At 39.1% G+C, this 27,737-nt stretch overlaps 1 protein-coding gene across 5 annotated transcripts in view; it reads left to right on the top strand.

Annotated features, from left to right (window-relative positions):
- The first annotated feature begins 239 nt into the window (after nt 1-239).
- The window catches only part of GAK (cyclin G associated kinase), a 74,083-nt gene continuing 46,585 nt past the window's right edge, over nt 240-27,737 (top strand). For 3 of the 5 annotated variants that reach the window (XM_061455067.1, XM_061455071.1, XM_061455068.1), the window contains exons 1-10: nt 240-503; nt 11,760-11,821; nt 13,163-13,222; nt 15,088-15,202; nt 15,633-15,775; nt 18,845-18,970; nt 20,286-20,393; nt 25,542-25,677; nt 26,259-26,371; nt 26,942-27,053. In XM_061455067.1, coding sequence (XP_061311051.1) covers nt 362-503; nt 11,760-11,821; nt 13,163-13,222; nt 15,088-15,202; nt 15,633-15,775; nt 18,845-18,970; nt 20,286-20,393; nt 25,542-25,677; nt 26,259-26,371; nt 26,942-27,053 — 1,117 coding nt within the window. In that variant the 5' untranslated portion in view covers nt 240-361. The remainder of the gene's footprint in view (nt 504-11,759; nt 11,822-13,162; nt 13,223-15,087; nt 15,203-15,632; nt 15,776-18,844; nt 18,971-20,285; nt 20,394-25,541; nt 25,678-26,258; nt 26,372-26,941; nt 27,054-27,737) is intronic. The other 2 variants (XM_061455069.1, XM_061455070.1) reach the window with 1 other exon arrangement.

The following is a 27,737-nucleotide window of genomic DNA, read 5'->3' on the forward strand; positions in this document are numbered from 1 at the left end:
ACTGCTTTGTCCCACTGGCTCCGCTCCCGGCCGCACAGCCCGCCCGCAAGGCGCGTCGGGAGGAAACTGGCAGGCCTGGGCCGCCCTTCCCCGGCCCCCGGGCTGCAGCGGACAGCTTCCCCCGAGGGCGGGCCCGCCGGCGGCGGAGGCCCGGCTGGCTGCGGCGGCGGGGCGGGCACCAAGAGCGGCCCCATGAGGTCATAAATGACGCAACTCTCCCGGAAGCAGGCAGCAGTGCAGGGAACAGCGAGTGAGTAGGCGGCCTCTCTCCGCCGCTGCAGTCGGTAGCTTGGCGGACCCGCCCCGCCGCGCTGCGCCGCCCGCGCGTCTGTCCCTCAGCCGGGCAGCGCCTGTCGGGACCATGTCGCTCTTCCAGTCCGCCCTGGACTTCCTGGCGGGCCCCGGCTCCCTCGGGGCTGCCAGCCGCGACCAGAACGATTTCGTGGGGCAGACGGTGGAGATGGGCGACATGAAGCTGCGCATCAAGAGGGTCATTGCGGAGGGTAAGAGCTGGTGGCGGCGGCTGCAGGAGCATCCGGGGCCGGGCCGGGCCCGACTTTCCCGCTGCCGGGCTGAGCTGTGCTCCTCTTCGGGCCTCCGGCTCGCCCCGTCCGCCCTTTCTTGGCCGGGAGGGCTTCCTCCCTGGCGGGCCGCGCCCTGCAAGGGGAGCCCGCCGGGCCGGCTCTGGTCGCTTCCTCCTGCGCCGGCAGTCGGCCCCTCTGACGGGCTGGCTGCCTCCTCGTACCTACTCTAGCTGGGACCGTGGGCACGCTGAGCTGTCGTAAGTGCTGCGGTGGGTGTTCCGCCGGGACCGGGTGTAGGAGCGGTGCCCGCTGTTGTTAGTCCTCTTCAGGAATACCCATCGAGAGCAAGTGTTCAGCGTGGAGAGTTCTTCACTTGCTTTGTGTTTGAGAATAGCTTCACCACCTAACAGAACTCTCATATGAGTTCATAGTCCACATAGAACCTCATGGAAATACGGGATTGCACGTATATATGTATGTATATATATATATTTAAAATGACAATGTGTCATATCGTGCCAAAGATGCAAATTCGCTTCTGCTGCTCAGGGTTATTTAGAATACCGTGAAATGCAGGAAGAGATGTTAACTTTAAGCAGCAGTGTCAAGAGGCTGATCTCATTCTGCGTATGGGCTTTCCTGGAGTTAAATATCTGGGTAGTTTTCAGTTTCTGTGGATTTTTGGGTAGGTATTTTGGCACACGCTTGCTAGTCTGTTTTAAAATAAGTTCTATGGTCTGTGTAAACTACTTAGAAATTAGTAGAAATTTGGATCTTGCACTTGTGGTAAGAAGAATTACTTTGTTTTCAAGCAGAAGAGGCACTGAAAGCTTGTCTTAAAAGGCTAAAATGTGACTTTGTCCATATTAGTGCAGTTACATAGTTCATTATCTTTGAACAGGTCGTTGAAGTTATTTAGGTAGAGTACCTCAAATTTCTATTCAGAGCTTCTTTTCAGTGTTAAAGTTATTTTTTGTAGTTGCTTCTTGTAATTGCCTTGTATGTAGCTGGTTTAATAAGTAGATTTATTGAATTTTTTTTCTGGGTATTGTTTTTTTGTTGAAATATTACCACCCTAAACTGACCACCATGGAAATAAAAATGGTTCTTCAAGGTTAGCTGCATCAGTTAAACTTAGAAAAATTTTGCTTGTGTAAAACAACAGGACATTGGTCTTCACAGCTGTTTAATCTTCTAAAGGACAAATGATTTGTAACTTCACTGCTTAACCACTTTTGACATGTGATCTTAGACAAACCCTGGCAGTTTTTACATAGTAAGTAGCATTCAAAATGGAACTAAATGTCAAGTCCAGTTCTGCCATTAGCCTTTACTTGGACCTTCTTTACTAAGCAGCCAGACAGAGTTTGTGAGTGAAATGTAAGCGCTCAATATGATGTGACTGCAAGGTGAATGCTGGATGAACTGGCTGGTGCTGCTGGTGCTCTGACATTCCTGCCAGGAGGACCTGCAGCAGTTTCCAGAGAGCAACAAAGGAAAAGAAGAGCAGAAAGCTGTATTTGAGATGTATCTGCTGTTTAGTTCTTGGTTCTGAAACAAGGATTTTATACTTTACTTTGGCAGCAGCTTACTGTTACCTAGGATCTGACACAGGCTTCCTAAAATGTCAGGGTAATTACGCCAGGTTAGATAACTTAAAGCAAACAGGGACATGCTTTAAGTCTAGCATTCTTGCAAATTTATCTGTAACCACTGCTTGGTGTTCCACCTTTTTCTCGGCATTACAGTTTATTTCATGATGCTTTCAGTGTACTAAGTGAAATTGGGCCTTTCTGCTTTTGTTAGAAAGACCACATCTTGGCTAAAACAAGCTTTAGGATATATTGGGTATGAATATAAAAATGCATGTGAAATAGAGAAGTCTGAACTTCTGCTGTCTTCAGATTTTAATTTCTTTAGCATATTATTTTTGTTGCTGATAATTAATTTATCTTTGAGCTTTGAACCTGTTTGATACCTTGTGATACTTGCTTGTATAACTGTGGCTTATAAGCATTCCCTTCCATGCTTATAAATACAGAATCTTTTTTTCTTCGGCATGAGTCCTTTCATGCCCAATTCCTTACTAGAAAATGAAGTGATACTTTCAAAATTCAGATTTCAAACCATGGTGAACTGTGTGTCATCTGCCAAAGCAGAGAGATAGCCTTTTTTGTAAGATCATATGGTCTGCTTTGTTTGCAGTTGGTGTGAACACAGTCTGTGGATTAGCATTACACAGTATCATACGGCAGCATAAGTTCAGTTGTTCTCACACCGTGCAGCTCTTTCCAGTTTTGTAGTGTGCTCATCATCTGCGTTGGTGCAGATATGTGTTTGGCCATGCTGTCAGCTGAGACACTGGCTTTGTGAGCAAACACCATTCAGTTGTTTTTCCATGTTTGTTTTGTGGAGGTGCCACACTAGGAGTAGGACCCAGCCGACTGAAAAGGTGTGCTGTGAGAGGAACCTGAGAGCCAGGCGGGGGGGGGGGTCAGGGTCAAGGTGATCTCCAGTATTCCTTGCTACCTCCCAGCGCATGACTGAGCATGTCACAGGATGGACTGAGTGCTGCTGGAATATGGTGTTTTGTACTTGGGCATTTCAGTAGCTCACTGCAGTTAAGAAATTTTCAGAGGAAATGGGTGGGGGCCTTTACATTTAATCCTTACTTGCCCTTCATATGATCACAGAGTCATAGAACAGTTTGAGTTGGAAGGGACTTTCAAAGGTCATCTAGTATTATGCTGGCTTCAGGTGTTAGGGTTCTTCTGTGTCCTCTGGTTAAGTGCACAGACTGCCACACAATTTTATTTAAGTAAAATAGTCACTGATTGCATACCTACTTACTAAATGTGAGTGAATGTAAGTATCTCACAGTCTTTCATGACAGAGGACGCTTGCATGGCCATGAGGCACTTGCCAGTCTGGGTATTCTGTATGTGTCTCCATCACAACATGGGTGTCTGCTCTCACCAGGGTGTCTGCATACACATGGCCCAGGTACACGAGATAAGAGTTCTCCAGACGTTTACTGTTTGGTTTTTATACAGTTAGGTGAGGGTGCCTTAACTGTACTCTGTCAGATCCCTTTCTATTAATGTGAACAGGATGTGCATTTTTGTTAACTTTTTGCTTCCTCAGTTGATGAGTATCCTTTCCCCTTGTTCAGATGTGTCAGGATTCTTGTACCAATCTGTGCCAGACGGTTGTGGGACTGAGATGGTCCTTGCTGAGCCAACAGTTGACGTAGCCTGCATATTTGACCTTGGGAGAGAATGGGGAGAGCAAGGGACCACACCAGCCTGAACAGTAGCTATCAGAAATTTCTTGTTTCTTGCTCCTGAAAGCATATTTGCACAAACAACCTAGCAAATTTGTTTTTCAAATGCTAGATGCTGCTGGCTTTCATTTTTGCCTCTGTTGAACAAAGCATCTCTTCTAATAGACATTATTCTTGTTTACCTGCTAATGGTGACACTCAAAGATGATGGGCATGTAAATACGGGAAATTTCTTGATCTGATCTTCATCTATACTGTAGAAGGAATAGAACCTGGTCACTGGGCTGTCAGTATTCATTGAGAGACTGCCAGTGCCAAAGATGGTCAGTGAATTACGGAAACTTGTTCTTCAATTCTGTGTAGTAATGCTACTCCAATGGGAGGGTGAGTTGATATGAGAATACCGTGTCCTGTGATGCGCACTGTCAAGTTTCAAAGTTACATACAAAGGAAGCTGATTTTTTTTTTAATGATTGTAAATTGCATGGTTGTATTAGTTTTGGTAGTTAGCTAACTGGAGAAGCCTGTTTGCTTTGTGCTGAATGAATGTTTTAATGAAATTGCTGTTTTTTAGAGCATAAATGAAGGGCAGAATGATTTGGAAGCTAAATAAGATATTGACAGAACTGCTTATGTGCTTAAATTATTCAGTCTTTCAATATAATCATATTCTTTGAATGTTTCCATTGAGGCTTTTTTTTGTAAAAACAGGCAGCTGTTGCGTTGATGGGTGGCAGAAAGTTTGTAAATTATTTCATATATCTTGTTGATAAAGTAAAAATAGAAGATATGAAACCAGAAAATGTCTATTCTAGAGGTCCTTCCATGAAAACAGGGAACTTAATCTTTATGGTGAGCCATGGAACAAAATCTGATACTGTTCAATCTCCTATCCTTTTGAAAGGATAAAGGGATCTTCTAAAAGTTTTCTGTTATATATTCAGTTAGGTCAGGTAATATTTTGAGGGGGTTTTAGTGTAAAAAATCAGTTGACAACTCCACTAGTAGTTCCTGCTGCCACTCAGTGTGTAATGTAACATCCCTACAAATACTTAACTGCCAGTAAGAGAGACTTGAATTTGCTTCTTGAGTACTGTTATTGAGTTTTGTAGGTTAAATGGTAAATATGAAACTATCAGTAGGTGTATTTTAGCTTTAAATTTTCTAGAACAGAGATCATACTAACAGAAAAATAATCTTCAAAAAGTTTGGAATATTTATGTCCTGGTAAGCTGTTTTAAATGCCATAAACCAGATAGAAAAATTCCCTTATTAATCCTTTAAATGGCTTGTTTTGAAACACTTTGTATTTGAGTTATTCAGTTTCTTAATATTTGTGATAAAGGTAATTGCATCAGGAAAACAACTTTATGCTATAATTACTGTTTAAAATTACAGTTTTTATCTTTCTTGGCCACTAATTCAACTGCAGACTGAATATGCTATAATTTTTTAATTCTTGGGTATAATTGCTGTTCTGTGAAGTACTGGCTAAGTCTTTGTTTTTATGTGAAATGGGGCAGTGTTACCTTCGTTCAATTTAAAAAACTTATATAAAACAACTCAGGGTCTTGTCAGTGGAAGGCAGTGATGGCATGGAATGAGCAACACTTGTCTTTTAGAGCCTATTGAGAAATGTTCTGCCTGCTCATATATACTGTTTGTAATGTGTTTGAAAATTGTTTGTGCTACTGCTTTAGCCAGGTACTCTTTGGCCTGACAAAAATGCAGCAAAAGCTGAGAATGAGTGATGAAATTATAGTTTCAGTGTGTGTGAGGTTCTCCTGCAGAAGAATCAGGGAGTTGATATCCTGAAGAGAACAGTTGAAGATAGAGATACGATAGAGATACCTCTATTCATGTTAATACTCCAATGAGTAGATGATTGTGGGGTGCTTGCGGTCTCTTCAAATAATAGTTGTATCTCATGAAGCATGTGGACTTTTTAGTGCTGATTTAGGTATGGGATAGCTGAGAGAAATTCCAGAAGGGGGCTTTTCAGACAGTGCAGAGGTGTTAGACAAAGCTGTGGAACTTGGGCAGTTTAAGGATCACTTAAGACTCTAGATAAATTACAAGTTTATAATACACTGAGTCCATTTAGCCTTGTTTTTGATTCCAGATAATGGGTTTTTGCTTCTCACTACATAGTTTTACTTGCCCCTGTTCCTAGATTTAGAAAAAAACACACTTTGAGAATAGACATGGATTTTTCTTCCTCCTGTGGGGGTTAGGGCTGTGACTTTCAGTTTCTGCATCATCTCCAAGGCTTTTTGATATGAGTTAATGTTAATACTAGCCTTTTATTCTTTTTAAATAGAGAATTTTCCTCTCAATACAACAGTATTTTGCAAATAAGACGAATCTTGCTTGTGATGTGCCACTTTGTCTAGTTGTGCTGTCAGTAGAAGGATGTTCCAAATGGTCAGGATTAATTTTCTGTGTTTGAAAATAGCCAAGGACAGTTAGGATTGAGATATAAGAAAGGGAATTCCCTGAAATTTCACCTTTTCTTTCTTTTTTTTTTTTTAGAAGAAAATGATATCCCTGTTAAAAAAAAACAAAACAAAACAAAAACTGCTTACGGTTCCTCTTTGCTTAACTATCTATGCAAACTTGCTAACTTTCCAATATTTTGTTGCTTGTTTTACATATAAGGCTGAAGAATTAAGAGTAAAGGAGGTGCATGATTGTGTGAAAAGCAGGGAACAAGAAAGCTATGCAGCACACAGTTAGCAACCATTCTTCATGTGTATTGATTTCTTATGCTTCCTTTGAGCAACAAGTGTGGATGAAAATAGCAGAGAAGAGGAGAAACATGATGGAAAAAAAATGCCTTTTTCAGACTGACAGGAGTCTAAAACTTTCACCATGAAGCTTTAGTGAAAGGAAGCTACATTATTCCTTGGTCAGAAAGGTGGCTACAGGCTATTTTAAAAAGCTGTCATGAATTGAAGCCATGTAGGTGACTTGTTATAAGCTGCATTCTGGCAATGAGCCTTATGGCTCATTAAAGTATCAAAACTTGCTGCTTTAGGCTTACAGGCTTTTTCAGTATTTTGAGTGTGAGCAGGCAATACTAGTTTACCAAGCTTCTAGGCACAATTCTAATTTGTTATTAAATGCTGATTTTTTTGATGGTTATAATTCATAAAACTCTGGGCAGCAGAGGGACAATGAACGCTTAACAGCCAACTTTCTGTGAACACTAATAGTTCAATTTGCTGGCAGATGGTTGAAGTAACTATAGAAGAAGGAGAGCTCACATCAAGTTAAGAAGTTGCAACAGCCTGTGATGTAAAGGATGATGACAGTTACTCTGCAGACCTTGTATAAGGCAGGCTTCTTGGAAGTGTGAAAAAAACATGGCAGTCAGTAAAGAAGAACAGGAGCACGGTGACCTAGCAGCTTTCCAGTTGATGTTGCCTTAGCTGTAGATACAGAGAGGATTTTCAACACAAAGCATGGAAAGGGGGTTGGAACTGGGTGATCTGAAGTTGTGATTAAAGTCCTTTCCAACCCTAACTATTATATGATTCTATGGAGCAGAACAGTGATGTTTTTTTTTTTTAAAGCTAGTGTTTCTTTGGATATAGCAGTTTCTGCTTGCAGGTGATCTCTGCAAGTCTGAGGGTGTTCTACCTCCCTGCTTCTCAGGGTTTACTGAGAAACATTCAGACCTTTGAGTCATCCTTCCTATTTGAGACAGCTTTATCTTGTTATTATAACTTTGCAGTTGACACAAATGGATGACTGGACTTCGGGGAAAAAAGTTTGAGTCAGTGCTTGCAACAGTGACAGAGCATTAAGGATGTTGCTTGTACACTGGTAGAAAAACATCTGTTTGCTTTCATTAAGATGCACTGTAACTTGTAGTTCAGGCTAGAATTTCTGTCTTTTAATCAAGTTATAATTGAAACATAAGTACTCAAAATTGATTTGGAAGCAAATTTGGTCAGTATTTGGGAGGGCAGCAGATAAGTCATATCGGTAGCTATAAACAGGAAGTTATCCACACCATTCCTTTGTCATGACTGGTTTAGGGTGTTATGAAACAATGCATTACAATAGCAAGCAGTTTTATATTGTGGTTGAGGTTCCTGTTTTGGTGCTTCACTAGCTGACAAGTAGGAAAACTGTCATTTCACTGAAATTCCTTGGCTGAAAAAACTAACGAAGATGGGGAAAAAAATGGACAGTTTTAAATCCAATTTGATTTATAGTGCAGTGAACTTAATTGATATGTGATGCCTAGGTGTATCTTGAGGGGAAAATGCAAATCTCTTGGTTGGAAAAGAAAACTGAGTCTTGTCAGCTTTAAATTTGACCTCAGGAAAATCTTAATTTGGACAATTTGTATCCAGATTTCACTGGATTTCCAGATAATGTCAAGTATACCTCACTTAAGAGTCAAATAGCAGTGCTTTAACATAAGTAGAGCTTGTACTAACTTCCACTGACAGCAAGAACTTACCATTTTTAAATGGCTTGCATTGCTGAAAATGCTCACTTGCATTGTTAGGTAAAAATGAATGTTTCTGATTTTCAGTTACTGTTGAGACCAAAGACCAGTATGTATGTTGAAGTAGATACATAGTTGAACATGAAATCTCTGTAGATTCCTAGCTAGCAATTAAGAGCAGTGAAATTTATTTTTCTTGTTAGAAATGAGATTCTTTTATGTACAGCAAAAATCAGTCAAACTTTGGAATCCTTCTTGGGGTAGTTGTAACATTGTGATTTGAGTGTTAAAACACAGGCATTTCCATCCAGAAATTAACTTTTGTAGTTCTCATAAATGTGGTTGAGTTTTAGACCTGAATTTCAGGATCATTTGTGAACAGAGGGAAGGATTTCAGGGCAACTGTGAATGTGTCTTGAGTTTTGAGAGGACTGCATGATGTTCACTTCCATGAAGATTTGAAATTTATGTTTTTTGAAGTCTTAATAATCTGTTCTCAGTTGGGTAAACATATTCTTTTTACTGCTTCATGCTGGATGTCAACAAGATTAAACTTGGTGATAATGTGCAACTTGGTCTATGTTGTAAGCATTTCTTATATTGGAGGAAGGGCTTGTAATTTGTCAGACCAGTTTGAATAGTTGGAAAGGTATGAATGCTTCTAGAGGTCTTAAAAGTTTGTATCAGCTTGGTGGTTACTCAGATATATGCTTAAAATGGTGGGTAGAATTGATCTGATGAGTTAATTATGATGCATAGGTGCTTTCACCAGTGAAATATCCAGAAAGGCTTTGGATACATTTGAATGAAGCATAGTTATCTTTTGGAGTACATACATGTGTGTAAGTCAGTGTATGTTTGTAGTAGTATCTGGGTGTATGCCTGAAGTCCAGAGTAGACTTGCCCCATTCCAGCCATGGTAGAACCTTTGGCAGTGTATGGAGCTGAACTTGCAGAATAACTTTTCCCTAATTTGGGGTTTTTCTGTTACCATTTTGCTCTTGAGCGCATTCCAGGAAACTAACTGTGCTGTAATTCTGTGTATGAGAAGCACTTAATTTTGTAATCAAAGCACATATTTTCAAGATGCAGCTTTTGCAGCGTTACTAGAATAAAGAAAAGAAATATATACCAAGATGAATGTAAAGACTTTCTTCTGGAGGGCCAGCAGTACTTCTACTGTTTAGAAGGTCTGTAGTATCTGTGTAGGACAAAGACGTGGAAGCAGTAGCTCTGCGGTACAGTGACTGGTGTACACTGCTGTTGGAGCTTGCAACTCACTGGGACAGCACACTCTGAAACCTAGGGCATGCCTCTGGACTTTAGTAGGGAACTGGCTGGGAAATGAGGTCAAAAACCATGGATTTCCAGACCCAGCCTCAGTAAAAGGATGACTTGCAGATTATCTTGATTGTTTCACAAGCTCTGTGAAATCCATAAACAGTCAGCACTGTCCAGAACCATGTCTTTCTTTCATATGTTCTCATTCAGAGAGGAGCAAATTCTCTTCAGGTGGTAAGCATGGAGTTTATTCTGTCTCCAGTCTCTGTCCCATCAGTGTGCAAAATGCTGATTGTAATGGCTGATCAGAACACTTGCACTGGGGCTTTGAAAAAGCTGAGAGAACTTCCTGTTGTGGGAATTACCAAATTTGATGAATGAATGAATCAAAGTAAATAGATAAGCACAATGCACGTATGGGTAATGTATGGTGGATTGAACTGCAGCCCTTGCTGTCTCATCTTCAGTATTTTTATTGATACTCTAGCTCTTCTGTGGTGCACTAGTTGCACTCTTCTGTTTGTCCTCCCTGCAGCTGGGATCTTGGTTTTGCTCGTTTTGTGTATTATTCCCTTTTAGACACCAAAAGCAAAGGCAACATCCAGGAGTCTGTCATTTATTTGTTTCATGTTGTGGATGCTACTGTCAAAGTGACAAGGTGTGTAGCAGGAGTCTTGGAGCACACTATGATGGTCAATTGCCATGTAAAACTTTGGAGAGTACTTCTTGGAAAGCCTTGTATTTGATGGAATTGCACAAAGCAAATACCGTATTCACTTCAGTCTCATGTTAATATTCTTTATCCACAAAGAAGGTATTGGGTACTAAAGTGACTAACGATCTGCATCCTGCATCTTTCAAGAGAAGTGCCTTGTCAACTTGTTGCTTGTCTGTTGTGGTTCATTCTTTAGTTATTCTGTTCTCATAGCCTTTTTGACAAGTAAAATTTTGTAGTTCATTGACATCCTCTATGCTGTTCTCCAAGTTACTGCTAGAGGAAACATTGCAGTGTAGTTTGTAGAATCATACAATGGTTGGGGTTGGAAAGAACTCTAAGATTATATAGTTCCAACCCCCTGCTATGGGCAGGGGCGCCTCACACTAGACCATGTCGCCCAAGGCTCTGTCCAGCCTGGCCTTGAACGCTGCCATGGATGGAGCATTCTCCACTTTTTTGGGCAACCCATTCCAGCGCCTTACCGCCCTTACAGTAAAGATCTTCCTCCTTATATCCAATCTAAGCTCCCCCTGTTTAAGTTTTTAACCTGTTACCCCTTGTTCTATCACTACAGTCCCATGGAAATAGAATGTTATTGAAGGAGTAGAAAGGCAAATCGTTGAAGTTTTGTCACTTTGGTTGTTAATCTACTAAAGAAACTCTGCAACAGATGGAGTGAATATGCAACACACTGTTGGTGTAATGACAAGGATGACATTCAGGGAAGAATTTAAAGTGGTACCAGGATCTTTAAAACGGAGTCGAACTGAACAAATACATTCTTTTGACAGTTTAACATAATTAGCCATTGAAGAAACTTGTCAGACTTATCTTTTTCTTAGTCATCTTTACCTTCTAGAAGGTTGCACAGTGTTTTGAGTGAACTCATAGTGTTAGATAAAATAAGTATTTTCCTTCCAACTGCTTTGGTCAGAATAATGCTGTATGGAGTTACAGACAGCAATTTAGTAACAGTAACTTCCCTTATTCAAAGCATTTGCTTCAATGCTTGAAATCTCTTTCAGCTTTTAATATGAAGCCTGAAGCATGGCAATTACCCAAAAAGTATGAGGAAGTGTATATTAAATATTTTATTTCTCTTGGTTATTGCTATTCTTATAAGAAGCTTAATAGTGCAAAACCAAATAGTTGTTTAATTAAAATAATTAGGTAGTATTTGCAGAACTGAATCTTGGTATTATAAGGACCTGTAGTAAAAAGAAAAGAAATACATCATAGGAAAACTGCATATGTAGACTAAAAAATGCATGAAAGTAACAAATTTGCTGTGCTTCTAGCATGTATAAAAGAAATAAGAAAATATTTTAGCTCTTTAATGTAGGTTACCCATGCTCTTGGCAAGTCACTGAAAAACACGTATTCTTACATTCAGAGGATATCTAAATTCATGTGATAGCTCTGTTAGACTAAAAGGAATGATTTACTTGAATGTTGAAATTAAAGCTTACTTAATGTCCCTTCTTCTTGTAGGTGGCTTTGCTTTTGTCTATGAAGCTCAAGATCTTGGAAGTGGCAAAGATTATGCTTTAAAGGTAAAATGTCCTTCAGGTTTATAAATTCTGTCTTTTTACTTGATGCTTTAGCATGGTAGTTAACCTTTGATGCGTAGCATAAACAGGTAATTTGGAAAAATTCAGAATGATAGTGGTGTTTGTAGCACGCTGTACCTGTTAGGACCCTGTGTTTTCTACCAGAGATTTGAGCTGCTTTGTTGGGTACTGCTGCTGTTTGTCTTCATTTGGTCTAGAAATTCATGACCCTGCATAAGCATTTTGGGTGAAAAAATCTTTCCTAATTACCTGAAATGGGGTATATTAATAGTTTCACTCATCAGCAGGAGATTTGGCTCACTGGCTAGCCTTCCTTTGTACTTCCCGAGTAAGCTTCATCAGTATTAAAAATAATGGTCTGAACTTTGACTCATTGATCAGATATTCAGTCTGGCATTTCTGAAACACCCCTGGATTCGTGTTTTTGAAGGCTTATAATAACCATGTAACAGCTGAAAAACTGAAGTATTGTGGAAAGGACAAAGGGAAGTCATTGTGTTCACCATAAAATGACTTCATTTTTGGGGTAGGGATGTTCTGTGACTGTATCCGTACAAAGACTTCTTACCTTGGAGGAAAAGCGAAAAGGGTAGTAGTAAGAGAAGTAGAGAGGTAAGATTGCCAACAGTAATTACTCTTTTTTCCTTTTTTGTACCACATCTTGCACTAACAAAACATGGCCAAACGCATACAGTATGTGTGTTCAAAATCTTATCAAGAAGTAGCCCCATTAAAAAAAATTACAGCTAAAAGGTGAACCATTACTGTACTTCCTCTGTTTTATTAAACTGGTACTTTTGTAGCAAATGCTCAGATTGATTCTAGTCAAGTGGTGGCTCTAAATCCAAGCTATGTTGGTAATAGTAATGCTTAATTTTGCTACTGATTACTCAGGTACTATTGAAAATGTTGGGTTACATAATTCGGACAAGTTGTGGCTGGTATAGGTTGAAGGTTGTTTAGAGATTTGAGGCAGAAAATGAGTTTTTACTTGTCAGTGCACAGTGCTGTAGCCAACAGACTTCAGTGTTTTATACAACAGAAAACTGTCAGAGCAGTTAGTTCATGAGTGTTGAAGGTTACAACTGCTCAGCTATTGCTAAGCCTGAACAGTACAGGTAGCTGGAAAACTGTGTGTTTTGCTCATGGCAATATGTCCAAATGTACAATATGCCTACTTTGTTTACTGTCCCATCACATTTCCTTAGGTTTTTGATTGATTGTAGCTTATCCTTTGTGTTGTGAAAAAAAAAAAAATTATCCATGCACTGTTTTCTGTAAGCTTTAATAACTATCGTCTCAGTTTTTTCTGTTCTCTGGCAGCGGTTGTTGTCTAATGAAGAAGAAAAGAACAAAGCCATCATTCAGGAAGTTTGTTTTATGGTATCCTTTTCTGGAACATATTTTAATGTTTTGATTTAATTGCCTGATAACAAAGGTTTCTGAGAAAGGGGACTGCTCTACACATTTGGTTCTTTCCATGCCATACACTACTTAAAAGGATAAATATTCTGAGGAAGGTTTGGGTCCTGGTTTATCAGGAATCTGGCATCAACATCCAGCAAGTTCAGTTCTTCAAAAGTTGCAGGAACTTAATATGTGAAGATAACTTTCACAGCTTGTGTAGACTTTGTTATTTACTTTGCCTAGCAAAAAATGAAGTTCTTATATGGGCTTTTTTGCATTCCTGTGACTGTGTTCAAGAGACCTTTTGGTTAATCAGATGATACTTAGATCTTAAGTAGACTTCCCTCGCTTGCACTGGATATATTGCCTTTTTGACTACACAGAACTTTGCTTTTACTTTCAAAATTTATAAATTTTTGCTCAGATGCATCTGGCTTTATAAAGTAATACTGAATGTTAATTTAGTAGAATACATGCATCAGAAACCAGAAGCAGATGATTCTCAGGGTCGTTGCTGTCCTCTTCCTCTTCAGTGAAGCTAGATGGTAAGGTATAATGCAATCTCAGTCCATGAGTTTAGTAAACTCAGTATTTGCTCCCTGATGTCTGCTGTAAGACCCTCAGTTTGTTTCAAGAGTCAGTGAGTAGCTGTATGCTGCTGTTTCGTTTCCAGTCTGAGTATTCAGCTTCATTTTGAGTTACCATGCAAAACCACTTCATTTAAACTACTTAAATATTTTTCTATGATTACTGAAATGTTTGGCGAAGTCTTACACTAAACACCACTCACTGGAAGTATACTGGCAAATAACAGACTGTGGTAGCGCTATATGTTTTCTAGGTACTCTGTGTTGTCAGGAGTAAAGAACTGAATGTACTGTAGATGTTTTTTCACAGTTTGGGCTCATTAAAGCATATGTACAGCGTGAATGAGGGTTAACTGTTGCTACCTTTCCAAGTTACAATTGTGAAACTAATTCCTGTGGCTCTGAGTAAAAGGTTGTTAAGACATGCATAAGATGTAAACTAGTACTTTGGATTCATTCTAATTTGATGCATCCAACTTGTCTTTTTTTTTTTATAGCTTTGCTGTACTTACGACATCTTTGCTTTTTTCCTTTTAGAATTGGTGAATGCATCTTGTAAATAGTGTGTGTTTGCCTCAGGCATGAGTATCAGTACATGACCAGAGTGATGGCTGCCAGGGGCAGCACAGATGGGCGTAATGCAATGTAACTTCCACTGGCAGAAACTGAGATCACTTAAATTTTATTCTCTTTTACATAGTTCAAAAATGGTACCATGAAACATGACAAAGGTTTTAGTATGGAGAATTATTACTCATGATGGGACGATAAGTTCCTTGGTCTTTCAGAGCTGTTATTTGTTTTGAACTTTAATTTCTTAAAATTGAAACATAATATACTTACTACTTCCTTTGAAAGGACAGGTGTTGCGACAGCTGCCCTTTCTTAATCAGCCAGCTAGAGAAGTAGCTAATAATTAAAAGGTCTCTCTGGTACATATGTTAATGCCTTGCTGTCACTATTGGAAGACAAAAATAAGTAACTAGGTCTGTTATGAAGTCCAGTTTCCTCAGCCTTAATCACAAGGATTTTTTTAATGTTTTATTTTGACTTTTTATAATATTATCTTCAGTGGCTTCCACTGAAGTCTATTTTTTTAGCTGAGGCATGATTCCTTGTTCTACTTGATATCTTTTTTACAGTGATAATGCTTTTTGTGGTTTTAAGCTAACATTTCAGATGAGATGTCTGTGAACTGCTGTATACAATTGTACCAGTAAACTTGGCAGTCTTCCTTGAACGTGTTACCTCCAGAAAAAGCTTTCAGGGCATCCCAACATTGTCCAGTTCTGCTCTGCTGCTTCAATAGGAAAAGAAGAATCGGACACAGGGCAAGGAGAATTTCTTCTGCTTACAGAGCTGTGTAAAGGTAAACTTTTTTTTTTCCCCAGCAGTACATGTTGCTTTTGACAGCTGTTTGCACAGGTTGCATCACAGTTCAGAAGCTTTGAAAGCCTTGTAAGGGTAGCATAGTTAGTGGAGCTGGAGTTCAGCCTTGTCACTTATGGGATAAGGAGCATGTTGAGACTATAGTTCAACCTCATCTTAAATATGGGGTTAGTATTAAGTTCTTTAAGACTGGCTGGAGGAAGGAAGAGGAGGAATAGTTCCTTAGAGCACTATTTCCTTTGGGCACTGCAGTCAGTGTGGATTTACAATTTTCAGAATATCCATCTAATATTCACAGCTCAAGGCTGTAAGTCTTCCTTGATGAGAAAAGTATTTGCCTATTTGTGCCAGGCTTTCAGAATTTGTGGTGTTCTCTGCATGCTTATGTGAATTTTTCTCATTTCCTGTAGGGCAGCTGGTGGAATTCTTAAAGAAAGTGGAATCCAAAGGCCCTATCTCCTGTGACACAGTTTTGAAGATCTTTTATCAGACCTGCAGAGCAGTGCAGCATATGCATAAACAGAAACCTCCTATTATCCATAGAGACTTAAAGGTGTGTTGCAGTATTTAAATAAAGGCTGAATTTTTAAACACCAAAGGAACTCATCAGGCTGAATCAGTGTTAAGACTGTTGATCAAGTACAGTGGACACTCTTGAAAGTGGTGCTTAACTGCACCTTTTGCCTTGCCAAGACTGCTGGATGTCAGTGGAGGTCATGACTGAAATACTTGCATCTCTTTCAGCATTGTCATCCTGTGCTTGTGGTTAGTACTAGCTGTACTGTCTGAACAAGCTGACAGAAAAGTAATATATCATGGTTTTCTTGTTAAGTCAGTCTTCAAGTAGTTTGCTTTTGATAAAATAACCAGCTACAACTTGTGTTGCAGAGGTGAGTGAGTTTTCTAAATAGAAGAGAGGTAAAGCTTTGAAGGAGAAGAGGGGGCAATGTTGGATTCTCTGTAAAAGGTTACATAGCCCTTTGAGAACATCTAGGAAGCTGTTAGTTTTAGAACTAACAACAACTTGCGTTGCATTTTAGGGCTTGGTTTTAAATTTAATTTTAAAATTTGGTAGGCATAATTCAAAGCTGCTATAGGATTATGCTATAGAAACTGGTGTCCCCTTAAAAACTTCAGTGATTTGAGAGGACTTCATCTTTTTTTTGAATTTTGAAGGCAGCACCTTTACATCCATGCTATATAATAAATGAAGGAGACCTAATCATCAGTGGGATTCTGGTGTACTACAAATAGATTGAAACCCAGTGGAGGGAGGTGGTCTTTGTAAACATAAGCAAAATAAGATTTTTATTCCTCAAACAGTATCTGAATTTGATATGTCAGTTTCCTGTTTGATGTGATACCAGCTGAATATAAGAAAGGAGAATTCATTCCTCCTTAAGTAAGGATGTACTTGATTACTTTAGGAAAAGGAAGATGAAACCACTTACTAAAAAAGTAAATGTGTGCTAAGTGTTTTCAACACTGATGAACGCTTTGATTTTAGGCAGTAGTATGACCACTTAGTATCAAAATAGTTTTGAAGATGAAGCATTCTTTTCCCCCATGCCCCCTGTTTTTTTTTTTTCTTGGTACCATTGAACAGACTTTTACCTCATGTAAAAGAAATCTTAACCAAGCTGTCATAGAACTTTCTTGGGGTTACTTTCTAGAAGAAAATCTTTTCAACACTGAAGTTTTGGTACACCAGCCCCTAGAAAAGCTTGTAGACAAGCCTCTTCTCTGAAAAAAGGGTAACAAACTCTACAGATAAATACATAAATACACAATTTCTACATAGCAAGCTCCATAGAAGTTGAATGAATGCTATAATTCAAAGTCTGTTTTTTCTTGTCAAGTAATTCCAGTTCCTGGCAAAGATAAAATACAGAAAAAGGCAGGCGTTTGGTTTTGTGTTGGTTTCACATTACCAGGGCTCCAAGGCAAGATTGAGTGATAGTTGTGCTGCAGTAGGCAGAGGCCTTACTACCAGAAGCCAAATAGGGTCATTTAACTGTGCTGCCCTTTCAAAAGGCTGAACTAAGGTCAGCAGCATAAAAACGTTTGGTCAAAGTTTTGAGCATGAGATGTAATGTGGCTGTTGGGGAGGGGTGTTGTAGTTTGGAGTTGTAACAGGATTCATGAACTTCTACCGTGCAGCCTAAAAACAAATTCACCTTTGTAGTGGTGGCTGTTTCTGTTTTCCTGTGCTTTTCTTCTCTCCCTTGTCAGTGTAATGCATTAATTGTTCGTCAGCTTCTTTGGATGAAGTTTGCACTTACAGTGTGTTACAGCACTGTAAGAACCCAGCTATTTACTGTGTTGTAAAAATTCTAAGCTAGTTAGAGGATGGTTTGTAAAATATCAGTGCTTCTCTGGTATTTTAATTGTCTGAATTTCAGCTTTTCAGGATTCGCTGTGAAGCGCACAGCTAGTCTGTGTAACGCAGGTCACAGAGCCTGTTCAGGTCTCAGTGAGCAGCTGGAGTATTTTACATTACTAGCAGCCTTTCCGAAGCGTGAAAACCAGAATGTATGTGTGCAGAAACTTGATCTCTGTTCTTAAATATGATGATTTTTAGTATCTAAATTTTATGTTGAATGCCCACACATCTTTCTTGTTGTACGTGGAGATAAGCAAAGGTTATCCAACAGAGAAGGGAATTCAGATTGCTCATTGAGATTGATACTTTAACCATTGTTAACAAAGCTTTTGTCTTCCTGTAGGGTAGTCAAAATTAATTTTATGGTGGAAGAATTTGGAAGGGGCATGTATAAGACAGGCTAGTAGTATGTTCTGAAAACTGAGGTTTTACAGAAGGATGTCCATAGATGAGGTTTCAAAGGGAAAGGGAAGGCAAACCTAGTTACCTGAAGTGTAGTGTTGTAATGTTACTAATACACCTTTTGGCTTTTACACCTTTACCTGATTTCATGCAGAGATACAAATTTTCTTTTCAGCTTCTTTGTGATTATGATCCCCCAATACTTCTGCCCAATACCTGCTTTTAACGTCTCCTTGCGCTTCCTCACTATTTCACTTGGCAATCCCAGGAGGTGGGGTTATATGAAGTAGAAAAGGGAGGGATGATGAGCTACTCAGGCAGCACATGGTCCTCAAATAGCTGGTTTCTATCTCTACAGTGATACCAATGTCACAGCTGACTCTTTCTGGGGGTCTCCCAGTAGCCTGCTTTTCTACTAGAACGTTCATGTCTTATGTCTACAGGAGTTGTAGCTTTGACTCAATTGCAGTTAAGCTAAGAGTGTTCAGTTTTATGCATTAAAATGTTCAGGTTTAAAGACACTGCTTCTGCAAGTGGTCCTTTGAAGAACTGGCTTCTTATTAGGCACTTTTTTTTTTCTCCCTGGGATTTATTTTCTGATCATTTGAACATTTCCTGCTCATAGTGTTTTTTGGTACTTCTTTTTAAAAATTGGCTAGATTGCTACCGTATACATGTACGGTACTGTCTGAAATCTTTGTGCTCCTGTAAACAACATGCAGAGCTAAAGTGTGCATTTTTATATATATGCACAGGTGAGTTGATGTTTAAAAGAATGCCTTTTAGTATACAGGAGAAAAGGCATCTTTGATTTATTATTCCACCTCTTTTTTGAAGGTCGAAAACTTGCTTATTAGTAACCAAGGGACAATTAAACTTTGTGACTTCGGTAGTGCTACAACTATAGCTTACTATCCTGACTACAACTGGTCTGCACAAAAGAGAGCCCTGGTTGAAGAAGAGGTAAGACTATTTTAATGCGATTAATCTTAATATCAACAGTGGATTCATTTAACTGTTACTATTAGTCTGGTATTGATTCATGGGAATTCTAAAACAACTGAAGATGGTTTCAGTTGTAATGTTGTTTGTAAAGGTTTGGTTTCGTATTTGTGTTGCCAGAGTTCAAACACTGTCTGCAGCTATAATCATAGCTCTGTAGCTGTATATGCAAACACTGCTTCAACTTGAGCAGTGTCAGTTCTGCAATCTGGTGCAAAAATAGAAGTGATTACTAGAGTTTCTTCTAATTGCACATTTAACAGAAAGTAAAAAATTGGTTATGCCAGAGTGATTTCCTCATCCGTTTTTTCAGTTGAATGGTTTAAATAAAGAAGTGAAAAGTCTGCTCAGTGGAATATGAATAGACACTATGGCAGTGCCTCCAAGACTACAGTGACAGTGTCAAGTGTGCACTGTGTTTTTGCAAAGTGCATTTGTTCTTAGAGTAATGCTGGCAAGTCTAATGTATCAGTGGACTCAGAATTAATTATGGAGAAATACAGTGACACTTAAAATTCATGTGCACGATTTCTGATATCATAACTACCCTATGAGCCCCCCCTGTTTTGGAATCCAGCATCATTGGAAAGCAGCCCGTTGATTCCTGGAGAAGAAATTATGATGATGTACTACTGTCTTGTATAGCCATGCAAAAAGATGGTAGAAAAGGTGTCTTGAGGGATCCCTTTGAACACAGCTTAACTCTTTGGATGTGTTTGTCATTAAGTGTGATTAAGTCAAACATACACACTGGAGCATGAATTCACTACTTGGTTTATTGGCTTTTTTTCTTTTTTCTGTATTTGTGTCCATATCTCTTTGTCTCATGTAGAACAGTAATTTTACTTAATGTGCTTTGCGGTTTGGAAGAACTCTTGAATATCACTATTACTACTTTGAGTACTGTCTTTATATGGCCTTATATCAAAGCTGTTGTCACTATTGCAGGATTCATAGTATCATAGAATCATAGAATAGTTAGGTCTGGAAAGGACCTTAAGATCATCTAGTTGCAACCCCCCTGCCATGGGCAGGGATACCTCACACTAAACCATGTCACCCAAGGCTCTGTCCGACCTGGCCTTGGAACACTGCCAGGGATGGAGCATTCACAACTTCCCTGGGCAAGCCATTCCAGTGCCTCACCAGTTGATGGCTTCTGTCATCAAGTATTTCTGAAATTAATTTTCAAAGTGAGAATGCTATCCATTCTATATGGGGAGCTATTTCCTTTTTGATTGTCATTAGAGCTTATTAGTAAAACTTCTGTTTCAAGAAATTCTGTCCTCTGCAGATCACGAGGAATACAACGCCAATGTACAGGACACCAGAAATGGTAGACTTGTATTCAAATTTTCCAATTGGTGAAAAACAGGACATTTGGGTAAGAAATTTTTCTCTTGCTGTGTCATAGCTGCTAATGTCATGTTTAAACTGAGTTTGCAGTCTTCATGTTAATTTGATTAAATAAAAACACTGAAATAAACACAGGATAGATTGCCTTACGTCAAAATGAACTTCAATGATGAACTGTGTATCTAAATATTAAGAGAATATTTAGAGATAAGTATTTATATATATTAAGAGATGAGTATTTGAGGTTTTCTCCCAGATCTAGCTTGTTTTCCACTGTGAGAAAGAGTGCTGAACTTTGTAATTTAGTAGTATTGTTGCCTAGTTGAAGCTTGACATCCTAGATCCAGAATACTTGCAGTCCTTGGATTTAAATTCTTGCCTTTTGTGCTCTGCCATATGTGTAATCCTGGGACAGCCTACTGTGGAGTTAAAGATGCTAGTGTCTAAATACTTCATCTAGATGAAATACACACAGTGAGGATGAGAGTAATGCAGAGATCATTCATGCTTTTTGTAGAAAAGATGATAAATTGTTAACATGCACTAAAAAATCATAAGCAGATACTAAGTAAATTCTCAGTTCTGACTTTCAGCTGTGTAATACTGTAATAATCCTGAGGTATTGCCCGGTGGCCTCATGCTTAGGGACTTAGTTCATTGTATGTTTTTTACAGAGTTGGGTATCAAGTTGTTCAGCTGTTACCTGTATTGGCAGTGTTAAAAGACAAATTGAGAAAATGTAGTACTGGTGCTTTAAGAGTTTTTATTTCTAATCTCAGAACTTAATTGAATTTCTTAAATTAGTTACAATATATTGTAAAACGTTATTCAGCTTCTACAGTTGTTAACGATTTTCTTCTGGCATGTGAAGAAACACCAAAAAAAATATATTTTTCTGATCATTTGATCACTTTATGTGTGCTAAATGCTGGAAGTCTAGGCCAAAATTACACCTAGGTAAACATGAAGGTAGAAATGTGTTTAACAAAAGCCTCACTCAAAAGGCTACAGCTTATATTTTGTTTAGAATAATTCCTCATCCATTAGTATTAACATGGTGGTTGTCTCCGACTGTGTCTTTGGAAGATCTGCTCCATTTAGTAAGTTTTTGTTGAAACATGTTGTTCTATGTGGTTTCCATTACACACTGCATTCAATGAAAATGTGCAAAGTATCTGGCAATAGAATGTCGCACTGTCTTGGAAAGCATAACTGATCTTGTTGCATTCCGTAGAAGGCAGGTGGGATGATTAACACTCCTGGTTGTGGTCACTATAGTGATCACGATGTGAGCTTGGATGGCCCTTCATACATTCCCACTCTTGCCAATCTATGAAAACGCAGAAGAGTAAGATTTGGAATACATTAGCTAAGGAACAAAATTTCAAAGTGGGGTTCAAAGAAAAACCACCCCCTCCCCCCCAAAAAATCCAAAACAAAAAATACCCTCCCCAAAAAGCCCCCCTGCATCCCCCAAAAAAGACACCACAAAAAACCCAAAACACAAAAAAGCAGGGAAAAAAAGAAACCTAAAAACAACAAAAGCCAAAAAATCACACAAACAAACCAACCTTAAAGTCAGTGCAAGACATCCAGCAGGTAAACTGAATTATCTCTTTACATTTCATGTAGTTTAATTCTTTTTAGGAAGTATCCAGGTCAAATCACAATTGGTGTTTAAAATATTCAAAATGTATCACTCCTGCAGTCCTGCAGTGCAAAAGTTAGAGGGAATGAAAAGCATTCTCTAGCAGTGGATGCAAAGATCAAATCTAAGTGGTCTGTTCACTTCCTGTGTGTTCAGCTGATTCCCTTTGTGTTTTTCTGCCCTGTGTGGCTATGGATGCTGTCTTCTGATGTGCATGGTGTTGTTTTGGACTGTGCGAGAGTTTTTTCATTCCTCCAGTTAAATTATGGTCTGCCTTACTTCTTTGTAAACAGGCATTTCCATAGCAGACTAGGTAGTATCCTGTACTCTGATACTGGATTAATTAATGTGGTTTTACACGATCCTTCAGTACATACATTATGGAGAGCTATATACCAACAGACTGACAAAAATCTACTTGCTATACAGTAACACAGAATTAATTATATGCAGTTTATTTCTGTCCCTGGATTGAGAGACTCATCAACTAAATACCAGACCTTTGAGACTTAAGTAATGTTCAAATCTTTGAAACTCTTCTTGGGATAAACTGGCGGTGAAGGAGAGTTGGAGGTTGTGCATGCAGAGGACTGGAGGCAGTGAGCAGATTTCTTAGCTAATGTTATTCACTAGCTTGTCTTGTCTGTGGGGGCTGTAAGAGTCCATATGCTGAAGTAACTGAGCTGGGGTTCAGAAGAACTTTGAGGAGTTTTCCAGTCCTTTGTGTAAACATTTGGTGGAGGCATTGGATGCTTTATAGTAAAACTCTTATAGGCCAGATGGAACACAGTTTTCTGTGTTATTACTGTGTAATTACTGTTATTACTGTATAACTGCCATATTTAATCTGTTAACTTGTATGAAAACATAGAATATATATCAGTTTACATTTTCTTGGGAAAGAGATGAGATTATCCTAACTAAACCATAATACCCAGACTATTCTAAGATTAGAACTGGAAACTGACTTCTGGGTGGTTGGTTGTCGGGATGTACATGTGTCACATTTGGATATACCAGCATATTTGAAAGTTGCCAGCATTGGTAGTCCTGGTTTTGTGATTTATGAGACTTGAATGAACCTGAAAATGTTCTTAAACATTATTTGGTTTAAGCTTTGAGTAGCCTTCTGATTGCAGGTAGTAAAGGGGCTGTCATTTCAGGCTTATTTTCTTAAAATCTTTACCAGAACAAGTGTTTCAGAGACTATCTGTCCCCACAATATCATTTTAACTGATTAACATTTAAATGCTTACATAGCAGGTGCATTGCATAATGAGTTAGAAATACAAAAGACTGAATTCTGTCTCCACAAATAAAGTGAGTCTCCTTAAAATGCATGATGAAGGTATGAAAATGCCAGAGCCTCTTTAAAAGAAAAATCTCTGTTCTTGAACATGTTTGGTGTTGCAGGACTACTCATTTTTGTATACTGTGAAATTCATAAAATGGATTTATTATAATTATTTTTAAAAAGATAGGAATAAAAGAATCCCTGAACCTGAAAAATTCCATAAATGGGAAAACCACCACAAACCTATGTAGCAACAGAACTGCTTCTTGGAGTTCTCTAATTGACATACCAAACAAATGAATGTTTCACTAAGTGTTCTATCTTCAGAAAAACATCAAAAATGTGAAGCTGAAAGGAGTTCTAAATTTCTAAAGAAGTGTGAAGCTGATCTCTAAAGCTCTGGGAAAATATAGAGTTGCATAAATCAGCAGTTGGTGATTGAAACCTGAAATTTGTAGGTAGCATTAGGAAGCTTAATCAATTTGTCTAAAATTTTGCTTTAAATATTACTGCTTGAATTAAAAACTGCACAAACAAGAACAGCCAGCCAATTGGGTCATGAATCAGAAAACTTGAGTTTATAAACTCTTCTCATTCTAAGACAAGCTTTATGTAAAGAAGGTGGATATTGCAGACCTCATTTTGTTCATGGCTGTGAGAACCTTTTAGTTTTCTCTAGGACTGTGGTGCTAACTCATAAGATGCAAGATAAGGTATAGAGGTTAAGGATAAGGTGTTTCTTTATCATTGGGTCAATATCCTTGTATAAAGTACCAACACTCCTTTGAGTGGTGGAGGAGGAAGAGGGCGGAAGTGGGCTCATGCCCCAGTCCAGGCTACAGCTGCTGAAGGCAAGAGAACCAACAACTGTAGTAGCCACCCTCTGTTAATATGGGCAGCCCTGCCTGGGGCTTACACCAAGGTTTTCCATTCTGTGCCTCCCGGATTGCTGGGAGACACCCATGTGGGACAATAATGCTGGTTACTACAGGCATTCTGCCCACTTAGGTGGCCACTGCTTCACTGGGGCTAGTGGCAGGAGTTCAGTCCCACGGTACCCCTTGAAAACAGAGCTCCCTTTGCCCCATGTCCTTGGGGAACTTCCAGCTCCTTGTAGACTACCATGGGGTAAGAGCTGGTGTTACCTGTTCTGCAGACTGTTGGCAACTCTCCAGCTTGGTGGCAGAGGACTGCAGCACTGCAGCATGTTGTGGTCTGGTGGTTTCCCTGTCTTGGATGTCCAGCTATAGTTCAAAGTAGCCACCATCCATTACTGCAGGCAGGCCCTGTCTCTGTGCCCGCCTTTTCCTGTCCTTGCTTATCTGGCAGCTCATCTGCCAGTGTGGGCTCATACTGCCCTTGTTATACCATCCAGGGCTGGCAGTATCACCAGCTGCCCCTGCGAGCATTCTGCTTGCTGCAGCACCACCACGACATCTTCACACTGTTTGCTGGGTAAAAAAACTGGGTGGCCAAGCTTCAAAAGTGGTGGTGAGTGGAGTTAAATCCAGTTGGTGGCTGGTCACAAGTTGTGTTCCCCAGGGCTCAGTACTGGGGCCAGTTCTGGTTAGTATCTTTGTCAGTTAGCTGGATGAGGAGATTGATTACATGCTTGGTTTGCAGGTGATACTAAGCTGGGGGGAAGTGTTGATCTGCTGGAGTATAGGAAGGCCTGTATCAGCTATAGTGTGGCTGGCCCGACCAGGGCAGTGATCATCCCCCTGTACTGGGCACTGGTGAGGGTGCACCTTGAATCCTGTGTTCAGTTCTGGGCCCCTCACTGCAAGAGAGACATTGAGGTGCTGGAATGGGTCCAGAGAAGAGCAGCGAAGTTGGTGAAGGGTCTGGAGCACAAGTCTTCTGGTGGAGCAGCTGAGGGAGCTGCAGTTGCGTAGCCAGGAGTAGGAGATTGTAGCAAGGTAGGTGTTGGTATTGTCTCCCAAGTAAGTAGCAAGCTATAGGACAAGAAGAAGTGCTTGAAGTTGCACCAGGGAGTTTAGATTAGAGGTTAAGACATCTTACTTCCCCAGAAGGGTTTTCCAGCATTGGAAAAGGCAGTCCGGGGCAGTGGTTAAGCCACCATCCCAGGAGGTGTTTAAAGTGCTTAGGGACATGGTTTAGTGGTGGACTTGGCAGTGTTAGGTTAATGGTTGGACTCTGTGATCTAAAGTGTTTTTTTTCCAGCATAAATGATTGCATGATTCTGTGAAATATTTCTGTTTAACTCTGTCTAGGCTCTGGGCTGTATCCTGTACTTGCTGTGCTTTAGGCAACATCCATTTGAAGATGGAGCTAAACTTCGTATAGTCAATGGAAAATACGTGATACCTCAAAATGACACCCGCTATTCTGTGTTTCATGATCTTATTCGTAAGTTTACAGTGTTACTTAATTTAGTGTCTTCATGGATACATTTTATTAATGACTGTTGTTTAACATGTTGACATGGGATGATGAAAAGCTTAACTTAAACAACTTCTTGGTTTGTTAAAAATTCCAATCCATTATAAAAAAAAAATAAAATTGTAAATGAAATTTAAAACTTGTGGTTTTTTTAGTTTTGTTGCCTGTCTTGCTTAGGATCTGAATTAGGCCATAGGAACAACTAGTGTTTTGATTTAGTTTCTTTGAATTTTTGTTAGAAATTGTTTTCATTAAGTTTTCAATAGATTACTAGAAACTTGAATATAAATATGTCTCCAGCTCTAACAGGATTTAAGTTACTTCTGATGTTAATCATCAACTGATCCTAAAGTATATTCTTTGAAATAACCAAAAATTTTTTTTTGATGGATACCCGTTATGACAATTATATCTGGTTACGGATTTAGCAATTGCTTTACTCTGTTAACATCTTGAATTACTTAGTGCACTGGAGTGCCCTGAAGAAATTAATATATGCTGGGAGAAAAGCTCTGAAGGATTTCTGTTACATTGAATCTCTTTTTTAGGTTCTGCTTTGAAGGTGAACCCTGAGGAGAGACTATCAATCACTGAACTTGTGAATCAACTGCAGGAGATAGCAGCAGCTAGGAATGTGAATCCTAAATCGCCTATCACAGAGGTAAAGATATCTCATAAAGGGTATTACTGATTAGGTCTCCTTTATCTCCTCTTCTGTCCAGTAAGTGTGTTTAGTAACAGATGTCAGTAGGTGCCCTGTTCCTTAAGTCTTTTGAAAATTTCACACCAATTTGTTTTGAAGTTCAGTTGAATTGATCTGCAGGACTTCTAAGATTTGAAAACTTTTGAAAAGGTGCCTTTTAAGGCACAGAGCTTACGTGACATGCAAGGAAACTAGTTGTAGTTACTATTTGTTGAAAAACTTCTCATGTTCTTGGGTCATTCTTTAGTATTCAAGTGCTCTGTTTAACATGCTGCACTTAATCATAATAGCATAGAAAAATCTAGCATATGAAGGCTTTGCCTACACTAACTCGAAACAAACTGAAGTATCCTCTGTTCAATGCTTAATTCTCACAAAACTGCATGTGAATCGATTAGATTATCTTAACTTCATGGCTTTTTCCTGAGGTTCAGCTTGCTTGTTCTCACCATGTAAAAGTGATTTCAAAGCCTAATAAGCTGGCTAAATTGACAAGAAAGTAGTCATAGTAACTATTAATCTTCTCAGCTCCTGGAACAAAATGGAGGCTATGGAAACAATGCTCAGCCTCGGACATCTGTGACCTCCGTTTCACAGAGTTCCAAGCCTGCAGGACAGCTCAACAATATGTACAATGCAGGTAAGTGCAGAAGAAGACAACGTCTTAGTATAAAACCAATTGCATAACTTCTGGGGATAGGGGGGAAATCTTTTGACGGTTTTAGACATCTTGCACAAGATAGCAAAAATGCTATTTTGCATTTATATTGCTGTTTCTAACTTTGTTTTATATTTGTCAGGGTTTGGTTTTATGTTGATGCATGTAAAATTTGAATTTCTGCTATTTGTTGCTGGGCAAGATAAAATTTGGTTTTCTATATAAAGTAATTGAAACTAAAATACATTATTGATGTGTGGATGTGAGACAAGTCAACTAAAACTTGGTGAAAGTGCAGATACAATAAGTGGCAATATTCTCTAGAACAAGAGCAGTGGAGAAAGTAGACTTTAGGTGATAAAACCATGTAAAAGTGGGTTATTTTTGAAGTCCAAACTTCTCAATTCAGTGAGGCAATGATATTTTAAAGTGTCTTCTGTAAAGTGGAGAATTTAAGATGAGTTTAAGTTCAGACTGTTAAAAATCTTTCAGAGATGCTGTATTTTAACTGAAAATGTGTTACTTTAACAGAAGTAACTGAAACCAGTACATACTGTTTGTATACAATATTGGATCATTGGGGTAAGAAAGGGACAGCTGTCTTTGCTTTCTAAGAACTACTTAACATCAGTTACAACTTAAAAATACAGCATCTGTTCTGTGGCT

This window comes from Pezoporus flaviventris, unplaced genomic scaffold (genome assembly GCF_033815535.1).
Source record: "Pezoporus flaviventris isolate CSIRO_AGI_PZ_B2104156 unplaced genomic scaffold, CSIRO_AGI_Pfla_v1 ptg000018l, whole genome shotgun sequence".
Classification (NCBI taxonomy): domain Eukaryota; kingdom Metazoa; phylum Chordata; class Aves; order Psittaciformes; family Psittacidae; genus Pezoporus; species Pezoporus flaviventris.